This window comes from Leuresthes tenuis, unplaced genomic scaffold, assembly GCF_036924035.1.
Source record: "Leuresthes tenuis unplaced genomic scaffold, fLeuTen1.0.hap1 SCAF_19, whole genome shotgun sequence".
NCBI classification, from domain to species: Eukaryota; Metazoa; Chordata; class Actinopteri; order Atheriniformes; family Atherinopsidae; genus Leuresthes; species Leuresthes tenuis.
Genome location: NW_027325373.1, coordinates 19,509,116 through 19,526,031, shown reverse-complemented (window position 1 = coordinate 19,526,031; position 16,916 = coordinate 19,509,116). Strand labels below are relative to the sequence as shown.

Below are 16,916 nucleotides of genomic sequence, written 5' to 3'. Positions count from 1 at the left end.
AATCACTCTATACTTTAATAACATAACATTTTATTGGAAAATTTCATGACGTTTCTTCCATTTTTTGAGAAGATAGTCTAAGGACAGAAATGATGAATCGTTCAATTAATTTTGTGTGATATTGTCTATATTGATGTAAATAAAACCAATTTTGTAGGCTATATGAAATACAACATTAAAGTATACTAACACAGGTGTATGTCATAATCTGAAGTTCACTCTAAAAGGGTGTGATACTGCACACTGGCTACTTTTACAAGTACATTTAGCTACAAAAGCATTTGGCTGAAAGGACTCGCTTGCTACATATTACAAAAAATAAGATAAAATTAAATAAGTATAAATGAGTACATACAGTACGTTCACATTGGGAACCTTAACTTGCACAATGATTGAGAGGAAAAGCATGTAGATAGAAGCTAATTTCAAATGTTTTGATCCTGCATTGCCAAAAGTATTTGACCTACTGTCCACACAGCTTAATCATCTCCCTGTTCAGTGTGTAATTGTTCAGTTTTCCAAAAGTATGTTAACAATACATTGGAAGTCCATTGTACCGGTTGAATAATACTTTCGGAGGGCATACACAGTGTGAAATATGGTGTTGCATGAGAAGAAAACAACAGAGTTTAAAGTAAATAATAATTTAACTGAGAGCAACCTGTGGTGGGATCGCATATGAGTTGCTGTTGTGTTTGTGGGTGTGTATTTGAGCTGTGTTTACAGATAAATAGTTAGTTATAAAGAAAGTCAGAGCAAGAGAGAAAAATGTCAGGAACAAATAGGAGGCGGATTTGCAGCAATAACAGTTATTATAACCTGATAATCTTCACTTAAAGCGCCGAAAAAGGACACGTAAAGATAAGACAGTGAGAGGGTTTGGCAGGTTTGGCAGCTGCGGTGATCTGATTGGTCCGCCCCCGCTGTTGTGGGCGGGGTTTATGTCGGGGCAGCAGGCTGTGGTTGCGAGATATGAAAGGCAGTGACAGCATGGACTCACGCAGCTGGGAAAGTCATGAGCAACTAAATCTAAAAGGAGGCGACTGATAACTGAGGCGGCGAGCCCAGCTGTGGGCCAGCATTGGTTTAGAGCAGGGTCGATGTCCACGTCAGTGTCGCAACTTTGTTTCTACTCCGACTAACAACAAAGAGGGAGACACAAGTGAGCTCGGGGCTCCCCTGCGAAAATGACCCGAACAGGTGTGTCGACAGGTTAATTAAAAGCGTCGCGTTGGAAGTCGACGTTATGGAGCAGAAACAGTTTTTGGCGTCTGGCAGCGGCGAGAGTCTGTCGTCGGGTTCAAACACCATGTCCGAGGGAGAAGAAGTGACGGATGTTATAGATCTGAAAGTTTATGTCAGTGGACGAGGCGGTCAGAATTTGGACTTGGAAAGCGTGAACGAAGCAGAGGACGCTGAACTTGCAGAATATGACAAGGACACAACAGAAGATGATTATGAAGAGGAGGAAGAGGACGAAAAGGTAAACACACAAACCGCTGGAGTGAATCTGAGGCAATTAATAAATAATAAAAAATCTCAACACTTGCTTTCCTTTTGACAGTTTCTGAGACAGACTGATGAACTTGTGTTCTTAACTCCGATTTCTTACGTTTTTGTTCTTTTCCTCCCATTGTGGTGAACAATGACTGACACACTTAAATTGAGGTGTGTCACTAATCCTTTAACTCCGGCTGTCAGCAAGCGACGCACTTCAGAAAACACTGAACCCAATTAGTTTTGGTCCTGCTGTCAAGATATTTGTAAGCGAGCACCTTTCCTTCAGCTGAGCTCATGATCATCAGGAAGCCGTGAAGTCAGCAGACGGCATATAATCCAAGAGTAATTCACACCGCGCGCTCCTTTTACGCCCCACGCGCACCCTGCTGCAGACCCGAGTCCGTCATTCAAAGTTAGTTGGTTCTTCTGAATATAATCGATGAAAATTCCAGCAACGACCGGTATTTTAAGGCGCGAGACTCCTGAAAGAAAACATGTAGTCAGCTGTTTCTCCATCTTGCGCCTTTTTAGCCATTCGGTGGAAAATTTCCGCAACATTTCAGTTATTGGTGGGCAGGAACCAACAGGCGCTCATCTCTGTGTCATTCAATGCAACTAAGGTGCACCTCCAGGCTTAATCTCTTAACAGTTTATGAGCAGAAGTTATTGCAGAATTGCAGTAAACTTTAAGTCGGGTGTCTTTTCTGGCTACCTGCAACAGAAGATTCAGCTTATCTTAATGTGCAGCAGTTTGAATATTTTCTTACTTTGCTGGGTTGGTGCATGCTAAAGGATTCCAGAAATGCAATCAGAACCAGTGTGATTATGACTAAATCACTGTCTTTTACTTTGTGTGGAACTATGGCGAACTTGTGTTGTTTTTAAATGTGCCACATAGAGAAACTTGAGTCGATCTCGACTGCTTTTGTCGAACTATTCTTTTGGGAACCTTGATGTTTTGATCTATAAGAGGAATGAGTGGTTACACATGAGAGGAACAAACTTGGGCACTGGTTGTGGCGTTTTAGAGGAGAATGCAGCCACTGTGGTGTTGATTCAGGAAACAGATGGAGAAATTGAGAAAGACACAATTTGAGTCTCAGGCTTTTCACTTAAATGGCACTTTCCACGGATGCCTCTGCAGACTGGTTTGAGTTGCTATAATTGAAAAAATTGCAGACTATGGGGTGCATGTGGACCGTTTGAAATTTCAAGCATTCGTCTGACATTCTTTCTAAAATTGGAATGCAAGGCAACATGACTTTGTTGTACCAATGGCTGTCTGAACGTTAGCAGCAGGGAAGTACTGAACATTGTGCAACATATTCCAGCTCTCGCTCTGCTGCTTTTGCCTCATCGCGGTCACAGCGTCTCAAAGTGGATAAGTCGGGGTTTTTGTGTGTACCAGGCTCTCCAACACACTCCAACATGCCATGGATGATACTCCTGGGGTGGTGTCATGTTTGCTAACAGAGCTGTTTAACTAATTTGGATTGGCTGAATGACGGTTTGATAGTCCATTACCTTAATAGAGCTGAGATATAACTGGTGTGGGGCAAGAACTGAGACTAATCTCTTATTTAATTTTCTCTCAATGTGAGCTGTTTGGCACCGTTAACGTGTGTGTGTGTGTGTGTGAGTGAGTGAGTTCCTTCTCACTGAAATACATATTTCATCTTCATATAATAATGGAAAGCAGGTGTAATATTACTGGAGGTTCAGATGTACCGTTCGTAAACGGAGGGGAAAATAAAAGCAATCTGCCCTAACTTTGAACCTTAGCAGCATGAACCCTGTGCTCTTCCTTCTGACATATTTCAAATACCAGTTTGATGTTTATTTAAAACCAGTGACCGTACTTGTGCTGACCACAGAAGAAGAAGCGTAATTTGACCTGTTACACTGAACTAAACAGAGATATCTCTGGCTAATACATGGCAAAGCAGGCCGGTATCACTGCAGGGTTAGACGGGGAACCTTGACCTTCGACCTGTGTCTTGCTCTCAAAGAGTTAAAAAAGGAAAGTCTTCTGTGACATCACTTCTCCACACTGACCGGCTCAGTTTCCACTTATTTTCCACACTTGGAGCCGCGCAGTGTTTCAAGTAGTGAGATTCTAAGTGTGGTGTTGCTTCACTGAGCTTTCCTCAATGTTGGTGCCTATCTTTACAAATCTGTGTCATTGCAGCTTTGTCAGACCCAGACATTTAAATCTGTCCGGTGTTGTGGGCACTGACGGAGAAAACGATCTACAGATTATCCCAAGCTAATCCTTTCTTTCATGCATAATAGACTACAACAGAAATAAATTAAAATGGGTAGCATACCGCTTTTGAACCCTCAGTCCGCATATTAACATTCACAGCTGAGTCAAGTTACAGTTTCCTGTTATATAAGCAGAAGAGAGGAACTGAGTTATGACTGAAGTATTTCTGATTGCTGTGAATTAAGGGTTAACCCTAACCTTTAAAGACATTCTTCCACTTCTAACTTTGTCTGTGGGAGATCATGTTGCATGTGTAAGTAAAGCTGACTTCACTGCACAGTAGCCATCATTAAGAACTCTAGTTTTGCAGAACTCGGTTTCTTACGATCTCAGTCGGACCAACATGTTTGCCTGCATTTTTGGTCAGGTTGCTCTCATGATCTCAGTCGGTTGGTGTAAGGTGGTCATATAACTCAAGCAGAGGGCCGCAGGCCGGGACTTGAACAGCCCCCCCCCCCCTTGACTTATGTTCCACTGTCACCATAAATTTGGGAAGGCCACCTCAACAGTCTGAGTGGTAGAAACCATCATATCGGATCTTTTGTGTGCGAGTATCAGCATCCAGCTTTTTAGTTTCTCCCCTGATTGATTTAGGGCTGGTTTATTCAGATTGTTGAGATTGTCATCAAGTGCAGTGATTTGATATTTTTTAAATGAACCGAATAGTCGTTAGTTTGAGGTTGATATGACTCCCGCCTTTAGCAGCCTCTGTGAATCTGTAAAATGGTTTTGTCCAAATTAGGGAGTTATTTTTTTAAAATCTGGTTTAAAGTAACAGTGTGTTCTTTCTGACTTTCAATGGTCAGGATGGAGAGAGCAGCCATGTCAAATCCATCCACCCTCCCTCTGTATACAGGAGCCACAAATTTTTATCAGTAGTTGGATGTGAATTATTTCACCAAGAGAAAACAAGCAACTTATCCATTGAATAATTTTCACAAAAATATTTAAAGTTAAGCTCCTTAATAAAACTATTAGTGGCGTTAAACCATAGCAGAAGGAGGGGGGTTCAGATGATGGGAAACGACATGGAAACAGTGATGAAATACTGTCTTTGTTATTCAGGTCAATGGTAACAGTCTTTATGATAATGCTGAAGGATTTCTTGTCTGGAACTTAAAACGTGTGGCGATATCTTGAAACTCAGCCCTGCCTCCACCCTCACATTCAGTTTTTATAATGAATCACTGGTGACATGTTTCTGCTCATGGTTGCATTCTGTATGGAGAGCATGCACAGGCACCCCTGACAATAAAATGTTACATGCATTGGTTTCTATTCATAAAGTCCCACTTGGAGCACTTTGCAACACACATTAAAACTCAACTCTCTTGGACCTTTTAGGTCAGTTTCAAACCACAATTATACAAACTACTTTAATTGTACTCCTGATCTAATAGAAAATGAGTGCAATCAGGAGCTCAGTGATTTCTTGAAGTTTATATAAAAGTTTAATTTGTGAATTTAAGTCCGTAATAACGGCGAGAGGCTTAGTCACAGCTTCTCGATGGTCAAAACTGATCGTCCTAAAGGACTTTTCTTCTTTTTCTCCTCAGCGTTTGTTATGGAGGAGAGAATTTATTGAACAAAATTCCCAAAAATTGACTTATCAGTTGACAAATATTTTCAGTGTTTGAATATGAACTTTATGCTCACCCACATTAAGCTTCACCGCTTTTTCAAAAACATTTTGCGCACCTTGGCTTTAACGGTTTGTTCAGCTGGTGTAAATCATAAATGTCCAATACAACTGTCTTTACAGTTTGCTTCCCAAAGTACACAACCATACTCTGTGTTAATCATTATATTACTTGTCTTTTATGTCCCACCACTTTTATATCCCCCATAATCGTAAATCCTTTTTTCTTTACTTTCTCCTTTCTGCTTGTCGAGTTAAGACAACAGAGTGTGGATATTTCCTCGAGTTTTATGCCTCATCCTATTTTTCAGCCTTACTGTGGCAAAGACAAATATTTTTCCTGCAAAAGATCACCAAAAATTCTTTGTCTATTGGAATTTAGCTCGTAAATGTTATACTTTTAGCAGTGTATTCCTATAATATACGATCTGGTTGGATATCATTGGCACACAAATGATTCTCAAGAGAAGCACTTCTTCTATTCTTCCCAGTTAAACCCTGTTATGATAAAACCTGCAGATGTTTGTGCAGCAGTCGGGTAGAATTTTCTTCGATACACTGTGAGCAGGAAAGTAAACTGACTGGCTTCCTCAGCAGGAGGGTTAGAAGCGTCCTCTTATGCCTTTGCCAGCTCTGTTAATGTACACAGTTCTCCTTCGTGGTTACGAAAGTGATTCCAAAGCAGCTCCAGCTGAGGACATTGTTGAAACACTGATATTGTGGGGTCTGCTCTCAGAATTCTCCTCGAAACTGCAGCTCTCCTTGGCAATCTGGACATAAATAGCAAGTTTCAGCTCATTGTTCAGCTGTCTGGCCGACAGCTTTACTTTGGTGGTTTCACCCTCATTGCTTTTTCACCCACAGCATGCAGCTACTTTCAGTAGTCAATACGAGTGGGTTTCAAACCCATTATTGAAGGTAACCCATGACTTACTATCTAAAAGCACCAAAGTTACCAGTTCTCCTCCTGCAAAGGTAAAAACTAAGAAGATATATTTTCATATCCATTCTTATCATTGGCCATTTCATGTCATTTCTCGTTTTTGCAGTCAAGAGATATCTGGAGCTTTCTATCTCAAAATCTGCAGCGTCATGCAGTGCAAACCCACACATGCACTGATTCGGGTTGGGTTGTGTATCATCCTTTTTGGGTGAATTCACACAAAGGTCATTTGAAGAAGTGTGAATGCTGTCATCCAAACTTTGGTGCACACCAAACAACCAGACCAAGGTCCTTTGAAAAGGTGGGTCTTTGACCACGAAGCGAAGTAAGTCATGATTAAAAATGTCCATGTGAAAGGATTCAGTCCCCTTTCTATCAGGTGTACTTGAATTTAAAAAAACTTGTATAAATGATATTAAAATAATAATAAGATACAATTTTTAGTCTAAAAATACATAGATTAATAATGTAATGTAAGTGCTGGATGCTGTTTTCTAACAAGACTTCCATGTTGATTTAAATTGTAATGTTATTGTATGTCCTTGTTGTGCCATATTTGACTAAAATAACTATCCATCACCAAGCAGGAAGGTTTTGACTGACTGCACATCTGTTACACTGAATGATGGGCCTGTATGGCGCAGTCAAATTATTTACAACAGAATGGCGCTGGTCAAACAAGATGACTTCCCTAAAAGAAAAACCAATAACATGAGACAGCTGTTAAAAGCACAGAAAGCAGCATCCCACATGTAGAGATAAGTCTCCCTCAGCAGTTCAGTTTGAGCAAACTGACACCCTCCTCTGTGATAACTTATGAGTTTGTTCAAACGAACCATGTGTGAGACGCGGCGCACAGCAAACATTAACTGAAGGATAAAACAACTACAGGGCTTTGTTGAATTAGCTGCACTGTTGTAGATTTTCAGGACACTCACTCATCTCATGAAAAGATGTTCATTCAGTTTGGCCAAGTTCAGCTTACAGAGGCCGCTTCTGGAGAGAAAAAATGTCTGAAGGGCAAAAAAAAAAAAGCATTTTTTTAAGACATCCAGGCAGGTGTAGGAGTCATTTTATACTCTTAATCTGTTAAAACAGACACCACACCTCTCTCTGCACACAGTGGAGCTCTGCTACACAACCATCTACAGATCCAGTTCAAGCCTCGTCCTGAATGCATTTTCCTGCTGAAGCACTTTGTCAGACAACAGATATTCAGGCTCCTAGTGTTTTCATAACTAATCATTAAAGTTTCCAAAGCAACTTTAAAAAAAAAAAAAGAGTAAAATCTTGCATGATTGACTGGTATGAACACGAGCTGTTTAATGTAAGTAAGTTTAATGATCATTTTCAGTTTTATTTTTATTTAATTTGATTAATCCAATGAATAATGAAAATAGTTTAATTAACTATTTAACTCAATTCCTCTCTCAATTACCCTTAATTTATATTCAGATTAGGTCTACGTCAGGCCCTTTTTGGAGATTCTCGAGTGCGGTTTGCATCGCTAATGAACAGCTTTGTCATGGAGCAGCACACGATGGGAACACACTGCCAAACTCCTCCATTTAGTTAGAATAGTGAGTCTTCGTGGCGTTGGTTTTGAGGCATCAGCTCGCCGACAGCTGAATCATCATGAGGGAAATGTGTTGGTGTGTGAGGAGATTCGGTTCTTCAGGAAAAAGGTTGTTTCATCTAGTGATGAAATATTATTTTTATGTTGGAACATGCATATCAGCGGGGTTTTTATTTGTGCCAAGAGGTGTGTTTAACATTCATGAACTAACACGCATTTGTTTTCTACAGGTAGTGTTGAGTCTTCTGTCTCTTGCCCGTTTATTGTCAGTATCCTGTTAAAATGTCCCTCAGATGAATGAGGAGGACTTCCATTTAAAGCCTTTCTATTGCGTCTCTACATATCATGTCTTGTGTAGCTTTGGGGGAAGCTTTTCGAAGTCTCATGATGTAGTTGAGGTTATCTCTGCTTGGACATAAGGGAAATTCTCTGTTGCCAACTGGAGATGGGCGTTATTGGGGGGTTTCTTAGGCAACAAGCATTTAGAAAAAAAAAAGTTGCTTTGAAGACATACATATTTAGGATTTCAGAGTAACTCTAACCAGAGTGTTACATTTTGGGTTGGTTCAGCCTGCTGCCTTGTTTTAGTGTGTTACTGATCAAGATTAGCAGGTTTTTTTTTTATTTTTTTTTTTAAGGCTGGTTGTGTCCACTTGGTGCATCTTATGCAACAGAGTTGTGTAATAAAAACACTGTTTGGGGCTATGCAAGACTCTCAAAGCAATAAATTGTTCGATTGAAATATTGCTCGTTAATTTCCAACAAATCTGTTCTCCACTGTTACCCTGCACAAGTAAAGCTTTGTTAGGGTTTCAAACTTGCCTGTTGTACTTGCCGACTGCTGGAAATCAATAGCTTACTAGAGCCTGTAGGTAAAATGTTGCTTTGACGCTAACTGTCTATACAGACTGGATATTGAGGACAAGAACAGACAAGAGAAGATTGGTATGAGCTGTGCTGCGGGATGGGTTGGGCTGTAATTATCTCATTATAGTGGAACAATGACTCAGCTGACACGTACCGATATTGTTTCTCATTGACACGTGTCTTCTTAAGGTTCTGTGTTGTATCATTCTGTGGACAAGGATTTTGTGGCATTTGAGCAACACGGCGTGAATGAAAAGGCTTTCCAATTTCCCTACAAGTTTCTGACTCCTGTTTACCTTGATAGTTTATTTTTCCACATCCGTCTACCCGATTCCCCAGAATGACAATGGCATAAAATCTTTTTTTTTTTAACAGTGGAGTTGTTGATTTATGAAAAACAAAAGATTGAAACAACCAGTTATCCAAATGTCCAGGTATTCTGACTCTGTGACACACATAATTGAGCTATGAGTGGCCCTTAAAATGCTTACTCAGCAGTATTCCGCTGGACATGATTAGGAACACACACACCTCTATATATGTTGTCACGATTGATGGCGCATGCTGGGGTGAAAACCACGCCATGAGATCATAAATCTGTGGAACAGAGTTTATACAAAGACACAAAAACTTACAGAGGTTTGGAAAAGCTTGGCGATTTAAGTTGTCAAATTTAAACAACTAGTCCTGATTTAATCGCCTATTTTTCTTTTTTTTTTTTTTTTTTAATCGCCTATTTTTCATCATCAAAGTGACGTTGTCTCTCTCTGATTTGCTCCTGTCTGACACACAATAACATCCCCTTCTGATCTTTTCTGTGAGGACCTGTTCCTTGAATTTGAAATGGCAGCCGTCACACATTGCATAAGTGCCTGTTTGTGTATCAACATTCGCTTCTCTTTGACAATGTTTAACTCTCTATCTGTTCAATCGTTCCAACCATGTGTTTTGCCCCTATTCAAATATTTATTTCAGCCAGCAGGGTGATTAGAGGAACATCTTGTGTCGGTGTGTGCTTTGAGACTAAGAGGATTAACACAATCTGGTTAAGACTCTTTTCACCCCTGAGATGGACTGGCTGTCCACGATCCTTGGCTGATTTTTGACTCTTCCGTTTGTTGTTTGAATAGATGCATGTCTGGATTTAATCCACATCGTCTGTGACAACTGAGCAGAAGTTTGTTGGTACCTAAACAAAATGTCTCTTGGTCGGATTTTAACTGTTGGTCCGTACTCGTCTTCGAATGGAATCAAGGTAAGAGACCGTGATGCAGAGACCGCGATGCAGTGGGTTTCAGACGAAGGCTGGTTTTTAAGTTCCTTTAATTTGTTTTGTCATAGATTTATTTATTTTTTTATATTCAGTAATGATGAGACCAAACCTTTGCATTAAGTCCTTATGCTGTGTTTATTATGTCTTAATGGACTTAAAGAGGCAAACCTTAACAGTTGAACTAACGGTGAGACCTTTTCCTCTTGGCTGAAAATGTTCCTGTTTACTGAAACAGATCTTTTCAGGCCGAGTCAAGATCCATGTAAGTGGCTAAATAAAGCTGCTGTTATCAGTCTTTACAACAGACCGTGTGGTCACACAGCCTTGCTGTAGACTTTTTATTTGGGTTCCCCATTACTTGACTTCATCTTGTATTTTTCATGGCTTCCCAGATACACAACCAAAATATGCAGGCTTGTTCTGTGGCCTTTGACCTGTCAGGGTAGCAGATTTTAGGGAATGCATACAGTAAGTCTCTAAAGGCCTCTGCAGGAAAAATGACCTCCTCTGTGGGGACTTATTTCCAATGCTGGAGATGATGAATCTTAACATGGATAATTGTAAGAAATTGGAGAAGGAAAGGACTGCTGTGCACTTTTGTCAACACAGGAAACTGAATTCCCAAGTGAGAGCCTGTGAAGTTCAAAAGCTCAAAAGCCTGGCTTTGAGGTTTTTTTTGGTTTCCAAGCTTATGAGAGGACAGCATCATAACGTAAAGTGTCCATTGGCTGACCAAATTGTGAAACACCCTATTTATTCACATAGTTTTTTGGATTTAAGCTGTGACCCTTTTTCATGTTGTTATCCTTATGAGTAAACACCCGGCTCTTTGGAGCAAAGAGCGGGGAAAGAGATTCTGTCTGGGCTGGAATTCGGGGAGAGTTGAATAAGACAGATGTTGGGTGACAAGGTCGGCCAGAACATGGTTTACTCTGCTGCAGCCAACCCTGAGAAAAAGGCAGATGAACGTGTCCAACAGTTCATGGATGCAGTTCACAGACATGCAAGCATTTCATGACCCCTGGGATTCTAATGGCTTGTTTCAGGAGTCGTGTTTGTTCCTGTGAAGTAAAAGTTGTTGCTGCATCTGCATTCTGTGCTTATCTATACCGTATCATAATTAGGCGTGGGACCTTGAGGATGCAACAACACCTAGAAATAGACATAGACCACTCTTTTCAAAACAAGATGTTTTCTGAGGCAGGCAGATGGGGATTATTTTAGGTGATTTTTACGTTTTACATCATTTGCAGAACTGGAAGGGCACCCAGAGAGCGCTGTCCTCCACCAAGGGGTACGTCCCGTGTTGGAGTTTTTTAAACAGTGATCCCGATCCAAACCACATTCTTTACAACTTCTCAAAGTTAATTAGCCTCGTAACTTTTGTATAATCATCCTGCAAGACAGTCAAACAAGTGGCACTCAGAGCATAACTAACTTAAGTCTTCAGCATGGATTATTGAGAGTAATGTTTTTGGCCAGTGACATGCAGTTTTTGCCTAGTCTTGTAGTACAATTAAGCATGTTTCCCTGACATGATGTAATACAGTACAGTTCTACTTTGCATGTCTTTTCCATACCTTGTTTTATATTACAGATAATATTCCCGCACTGTGGGATGGATCAGCTGCTTATCACTGCAGCGTGTGTTAAGCTGCGACAACAGATGAGACTCACAACTTTGAGTGTGTTTAATGCATTACATTAATTTATCAGATGCTGTTATTCAGATCTACTTAGAAGTGAGGATTACAGAGGAATAGAGAAGAGTTACTGCACTGAAGGGGCTTGCAAAAGGCTTTTAGTTCAGAAGGAGTGTAACCAGTGTGGTTATCCTTTGGGAGAGATAATTTACGACTGGGCGCTACAGCGCTGTCAGCGGAGAAAAAGATTGATCTGGGAATTCATACTCGTTGGTACTAAACATGTTTGTGTATTCATTATTTGTCCACGTGAATCACATTTTGTGTTGATGACTAAGCTGGTTGGGATTTATGTGGTAAATTTTCTGTGTGTGTTTGCTGTGGAGATGTTCACACCCAGAGGTGATGTTCCCCTTTAACCAACCAGCGCTCTGCAGTGCTTCCACATCACTGTATAGTTATTGGTCTGTCTCACTTGGAGCCTGGGCTGATGTAGTACCAAGAGAAGTATCAGAAAGTATCAGTTACATGGTAACACCTACAGTGATAAACCAAAAAAAGAGTTAGTTAAGCACCAGTAGTAGTTTTATATTTTTCACTGTCAACTGCACAAATAATACCCTTTTTTCTTTTAAAATGAGTTTGCAAGAATCAACTTGAAAAAAAAAACTGCTTTTACCTCTAATACCTGGATCCATTTTGTTTTTGATGATTATGTAGCCTTATTTCCAGACATCCTTCACTTATAATGCACACAAAACTTTTTTTTTTGCTCTAATCAGAGTCATCCTTTTATCTCCCTCAGTTTAAACAACTGAACATCCCTCAGCTGTATCATCATAGAATCTTTTATGGAACAGAAACTGGAGAAATCACGTCAAAACAGATTTGGACAAACTGCTGTTTCACACAGGATGAGTCATTTTAAAGACCACTTGTTTCACATTCAAACTGCTGTCCCTCGACTTGCTAATTAGAGCAGAAGTCTCTTTCATCTTTGACATCATCCTCTTAATCTCACACAGACTTGTTATAACTCAACAGTGAATTAATTTGACACCGAACATGATGAATTGGGATTATGTAACAAGCTCCACTTTGTCATCATTTCTGTCTTTAAATAAAACCGGATGTAAAGGTAAAAAGATTTTCCTCTTTTTTTTTCTTTTATCTAGAGAGCATCTTGACATCCTCAGCGAAAGGATTTCTTGTAAAAGCCGTTTTGCTCTAAAAGTGATTTATTTCTCGTCACTATGTGTTATTCTTAGAAGGAAATGATGAGGAACAATGGCAGGGTGAGCAATAAGTGGAAAAAAAAAGGACAGCACTGACTGGAGGGAGGTGTAATGGCTCTTGATGTATGGGGTCTCTCTTCCTGTTTCACTGTAAACGTGCTCACACTGTGTCATGGCAACCACTGAAGGACTCCAATAACAATTTGCTCCCACTATTAAAAGGTTCCTTTCATCCATCTCAGTAAAATGATAAACAACACTTCACCACAAAGCCTTCAGAGGGGATTTGATATTATGTTTGCCTGTCATCCCTTTGTACAGCTGCTTCAGTGGTGTGACTGAGCCACTTCTACTGTTGTAATGCATAAACATGGAAATTAGTGAAGCTTATGCTATGAAATGTTTGGTAAGTTGCTGACAAAGGCAGCTGGAAGAACAGTGCGCCTCGTGCTTATGAGCTTTCTCTTGTGTTGTTTTCACACCTTTGCTTCATGGCTCTATGGTGTGGGATAGACCACATGTATGTGAATAACGGGAGTTTTCATCTGCTTGGACTGTTGATTTTATCACTCAGCTTTTGTGGACTGTGCTCCAAGGCAAAGTCGTGCATTTGTCTGTGGGGTTAAATGCTACTCCTGCTTTGTTCTTTTCTTTGAGTAGCTTTGTATACTTGTGTTGAGAAAAAGCATCTCTCCTTCTGTAGCTGAGTGTCTGTCCCATCTTTAGGGCGTTGAGTCTTTGTAGCCTCGGCTGGTAAAGGTCAGCGGCGTACAGGCTCTGCTGAATGTGTGCTCTGTTTTCTGCACTGTTGAAACTATTCCATCATCTACGCAGCACTGGTCGGATGGAGACTCAACAAATAATTATCTTAGTTTCCTTATTTCCATGCATTCCTTTCTTTACATTAACAGCAGTTTAGTTTCTTACAGTTTTGCAACATTTAGTGGCTCGCTGAGAGTCTGAAGTTCTCTGAATGCAGTGCTTATTAATGTGGCTTATCAAAACAATGAGAACTATAACTCACTATGTAAAAACAAATGGGGAATGTGGCAGGGTTTAGATCATAGACGGTGAACCAGGGCACAAAATGAATGCTTATAATGCTATAATTCAACATGTAAAAGGAAAAACACAGAGCCACTGAGGCTCAATCCCAATTCCTCTCCTTGGCCTGACCCCTCTATTTATGTATTTATTTATTTTTTCTTAGGTTTGTTATCTATGAAACCCTGCTAATTTTAGCATATTATTATTATTTTTTATTTCACTCATGTAATAAATCCAGATTCTCACTTGAATTTGAAAGATACACCACAGAGTTATCTACAATAATATGGAACATGTTATTTTTTTATTTATGCATCAAATGTTGAAAGAGGAAGGGGGGGGGGGAGTTTGAACCACAGGGGCATCGTGCCAGACTGCAATTTCAAGTTCAATCAAGGTTACCCGTTTGTTTTCCAAAAACAAATGGTAAGCTTTTGTTTTCCTTTATCCGAAGCATAAATGAGGGTAACGTGACAGTAAATACACGACAAAGCATATTGAAATAATGTCATCATCCACACAGGTGTAGATTGCCTCATTTTTCAGTCTGTAGTTCATCTTTGTGTGTTGCATGGCCACCTTCTTTGTTTCATCTGTTTGCCGTCTGCTTTGGCAACAAAAGATTGTTGTTACTGTCCACTGTGTGTGGAGCAGAGGGTGGAACAGAGGATGGAGGAAGGAGGGGCGGATCAGTGTTGGTGCTGCTCTCAGGAGTCCTGCGTGGCTCCGCTTCAGGTAGAGAGGAATGGTGGGTGAAAGGGCACCGGCTGCTGCCAAATCTGCACAGTGTACTTTCTGCTGTACACACAGATCGTGAGCTGCGACTGGCTGACTGCAGAGCTTTCTGTGTAATCCGATCTCAAAGCAGACACTTAAATCAACTAAATGTTTTGTCTGGAGAGATATTTTACTAATATCCTTTGATAAGAGTAAGGAGTTGGACTGTTTTATGAGCAGCTTAAATTCAGATATGCATTGAGTGGGAAGTGTGGGTTTTTCTGATTACCCAGATGATTCTCAGCTGGCATGATTGGCTGATAATTACAGCCAAGCTACGGCTGATAATTACAGCCAAGCTAAGGCTAATAAGAAAATCACATAGAACTCTTGCCATGGCTTTGGCAGCAGTCCACAGTTTTCAGTGGCTCAAATTTCATTATTGTGCATCAGGAACTTGAAGGTAAAGGGTTGCAAGGATCACCAGCCTTACACTGTCAGTTTGTTATTGTGTGCTGGGTTTAAAATGATCTGCCTGTACAATATCTTGCTCGACTAGTAATTCGAAGCAGGTTGTAATGATATGTGTAATGGTATCTGCCAGTGCGTGGAAGAAGCTTTTTCTGCACCTCCTGCTCCACAAGAAGCCCTGTTCTATGTTTAAAAATACAGATCTGAAATATGGAGCTGAAATGTATTACATGGCTTTAAACGTCAGACTTTGACCCGGTGCACAGATAGAGAAATACTTTGTAGATTATCTTACCTTCTTTTTATTAGTGCAAAGTCATCTGCTGCTGATAGCTAATCTGCCTGTGAAAACAGCCAAATCGTTGAAGAGAGTCTCACTCTCTCTGGCCCTTATGTCACTGTTTCCGGTGTGCAATGATCTGAGCTGTTTTAGTCAAAACACTGATGGAAACAAACGGAAGCTTAAAGGTATTGAGAAATAGAGGACTTCTGTGAAATCAGTCCAACTTCCTTCCTCCTCTGTACAAATAACACACAACTGATCAGGTCAAATGATCCACCATAATTACATCATAGTCCAGGGTGTTCAGGTGTCCCTCATAATGACTTTCCAGATGCTTCTGACTCTAAACAATGTGACCAAATGATGCAGGACTTCACCAGCGATTGTCTCGTAATATAACTTGAAGCTGCTTACTGCGTTTGCTTGAAGATTACATAACCGCCTGTCCTTTCCTTGTGTCAGCTGTGATTTGTCTGTGTATTTTTTATCAGCTGTTTACCAGGTCAAACTTTGCTCTGTTTTTACTGACTTTAATATCAGGTGCAGCACACAGAATAAACTAGATCCTACATGTATTTATTTTCTCTCCGTAATCACGTGTAGCTGTTTGAAGCTTTTTGTTATGACACGCTCATTTTAAAGTGCATGTGTGTCGCAGTCTCATCTACACATGAAAAGCACTAACAAAGTATTTCTAGTTTCCACACATTTTTGCTCTTTAAGCTGTCATGAAAGTTAAAAACACATTGCATCACACCACAGACACTTCCTGTTTACGTTTGATCTCTTCTGTTTGAACTGCACTACAGATTGAGAAGCGGATAATTTCTTAGCTAAAGTAAGGTTTTTTTCCAAAAGGTTTTTAGCAAAAGCTTTACAAAAAGCTTGTGCTACCATATCTTGAGCTGATGGAAAGACTAAACCTCTACTCTTAGAATTTGGAAGGCAACTATTACAGGAAATTAGTGGTTGCAGAGAACAGATCAGTGAAATTAATTTTCGGCAATAGAAAATAGGTTAATTGACAGTATTTGCACCTTGGGTTAAACCTCTAATCTGCAACGTGGTGAAATGTTAATGGAGTTTGGATACCTCTTGAGCTTTAGATTAAAGCTGAAACTAACAAAAATCTGCCACAGCTCTTCATCTCTGCCTCAGCAGTGTTTACTGACTAAATGTTAGGTAGTGGGTGTGTGGTGGTTGTTTTCGTTGGGCTGCGCTGGCTGCATTGCAGTGTCGAGGAAAAGGAGCTCTGCTCTTATATAATGAAGCCGTTGTCACTGTTGGATTAGGGCTTCTGCCGTTGGGCATTTTCTGGTGGAAAAATAATAGAATGTCTTAAGTTTTACAAGTACTCCGAAATTATAGTAGAGAACAAATACGAATTTTGGGGGGGGGGGGTGAATGCTTGAACATTTAACAAAATATTGAACACACTTCCTTCATCCTCTCACTT

At 40.2% G+C, this 16,916-nt stretch overlaps 1 protein-coding gene across 8 annotated transcripts in view; it reads left to right on the top strand.

Moving 5' to 3' along the window:
* Nucleotides 1–966: 966 nt before the first annotated feature.
* Nucleotides 967–16,916, top strand: part of mast4 (microtubule associated serine/threonine kinase family member 4) — a 109,241-nt gene continuing 93,291 nt past the window's right edge. For 7 of the 8 annotated variants that reach the window (XM_072371758.1, XM_072371756.1, XM_072371755.1 and 4 more), the window contains exon 1: nucleotides 967–1,483. In XM_072371758.1, the coding sequence (XP_072227859.1) occupies nucleotides 1,247–1,483 (237 nt within the window). In that variant the 5' untranslated portion in view covers nucleotides 967–1,246. Of the gene's footprint in view, nucleotides 1,484–9,771; nucleotides 10,047–16,916 lie in introns of those variants that run through there. The other variant, XM_072371759.1, reaches the window with a different exon arrangement.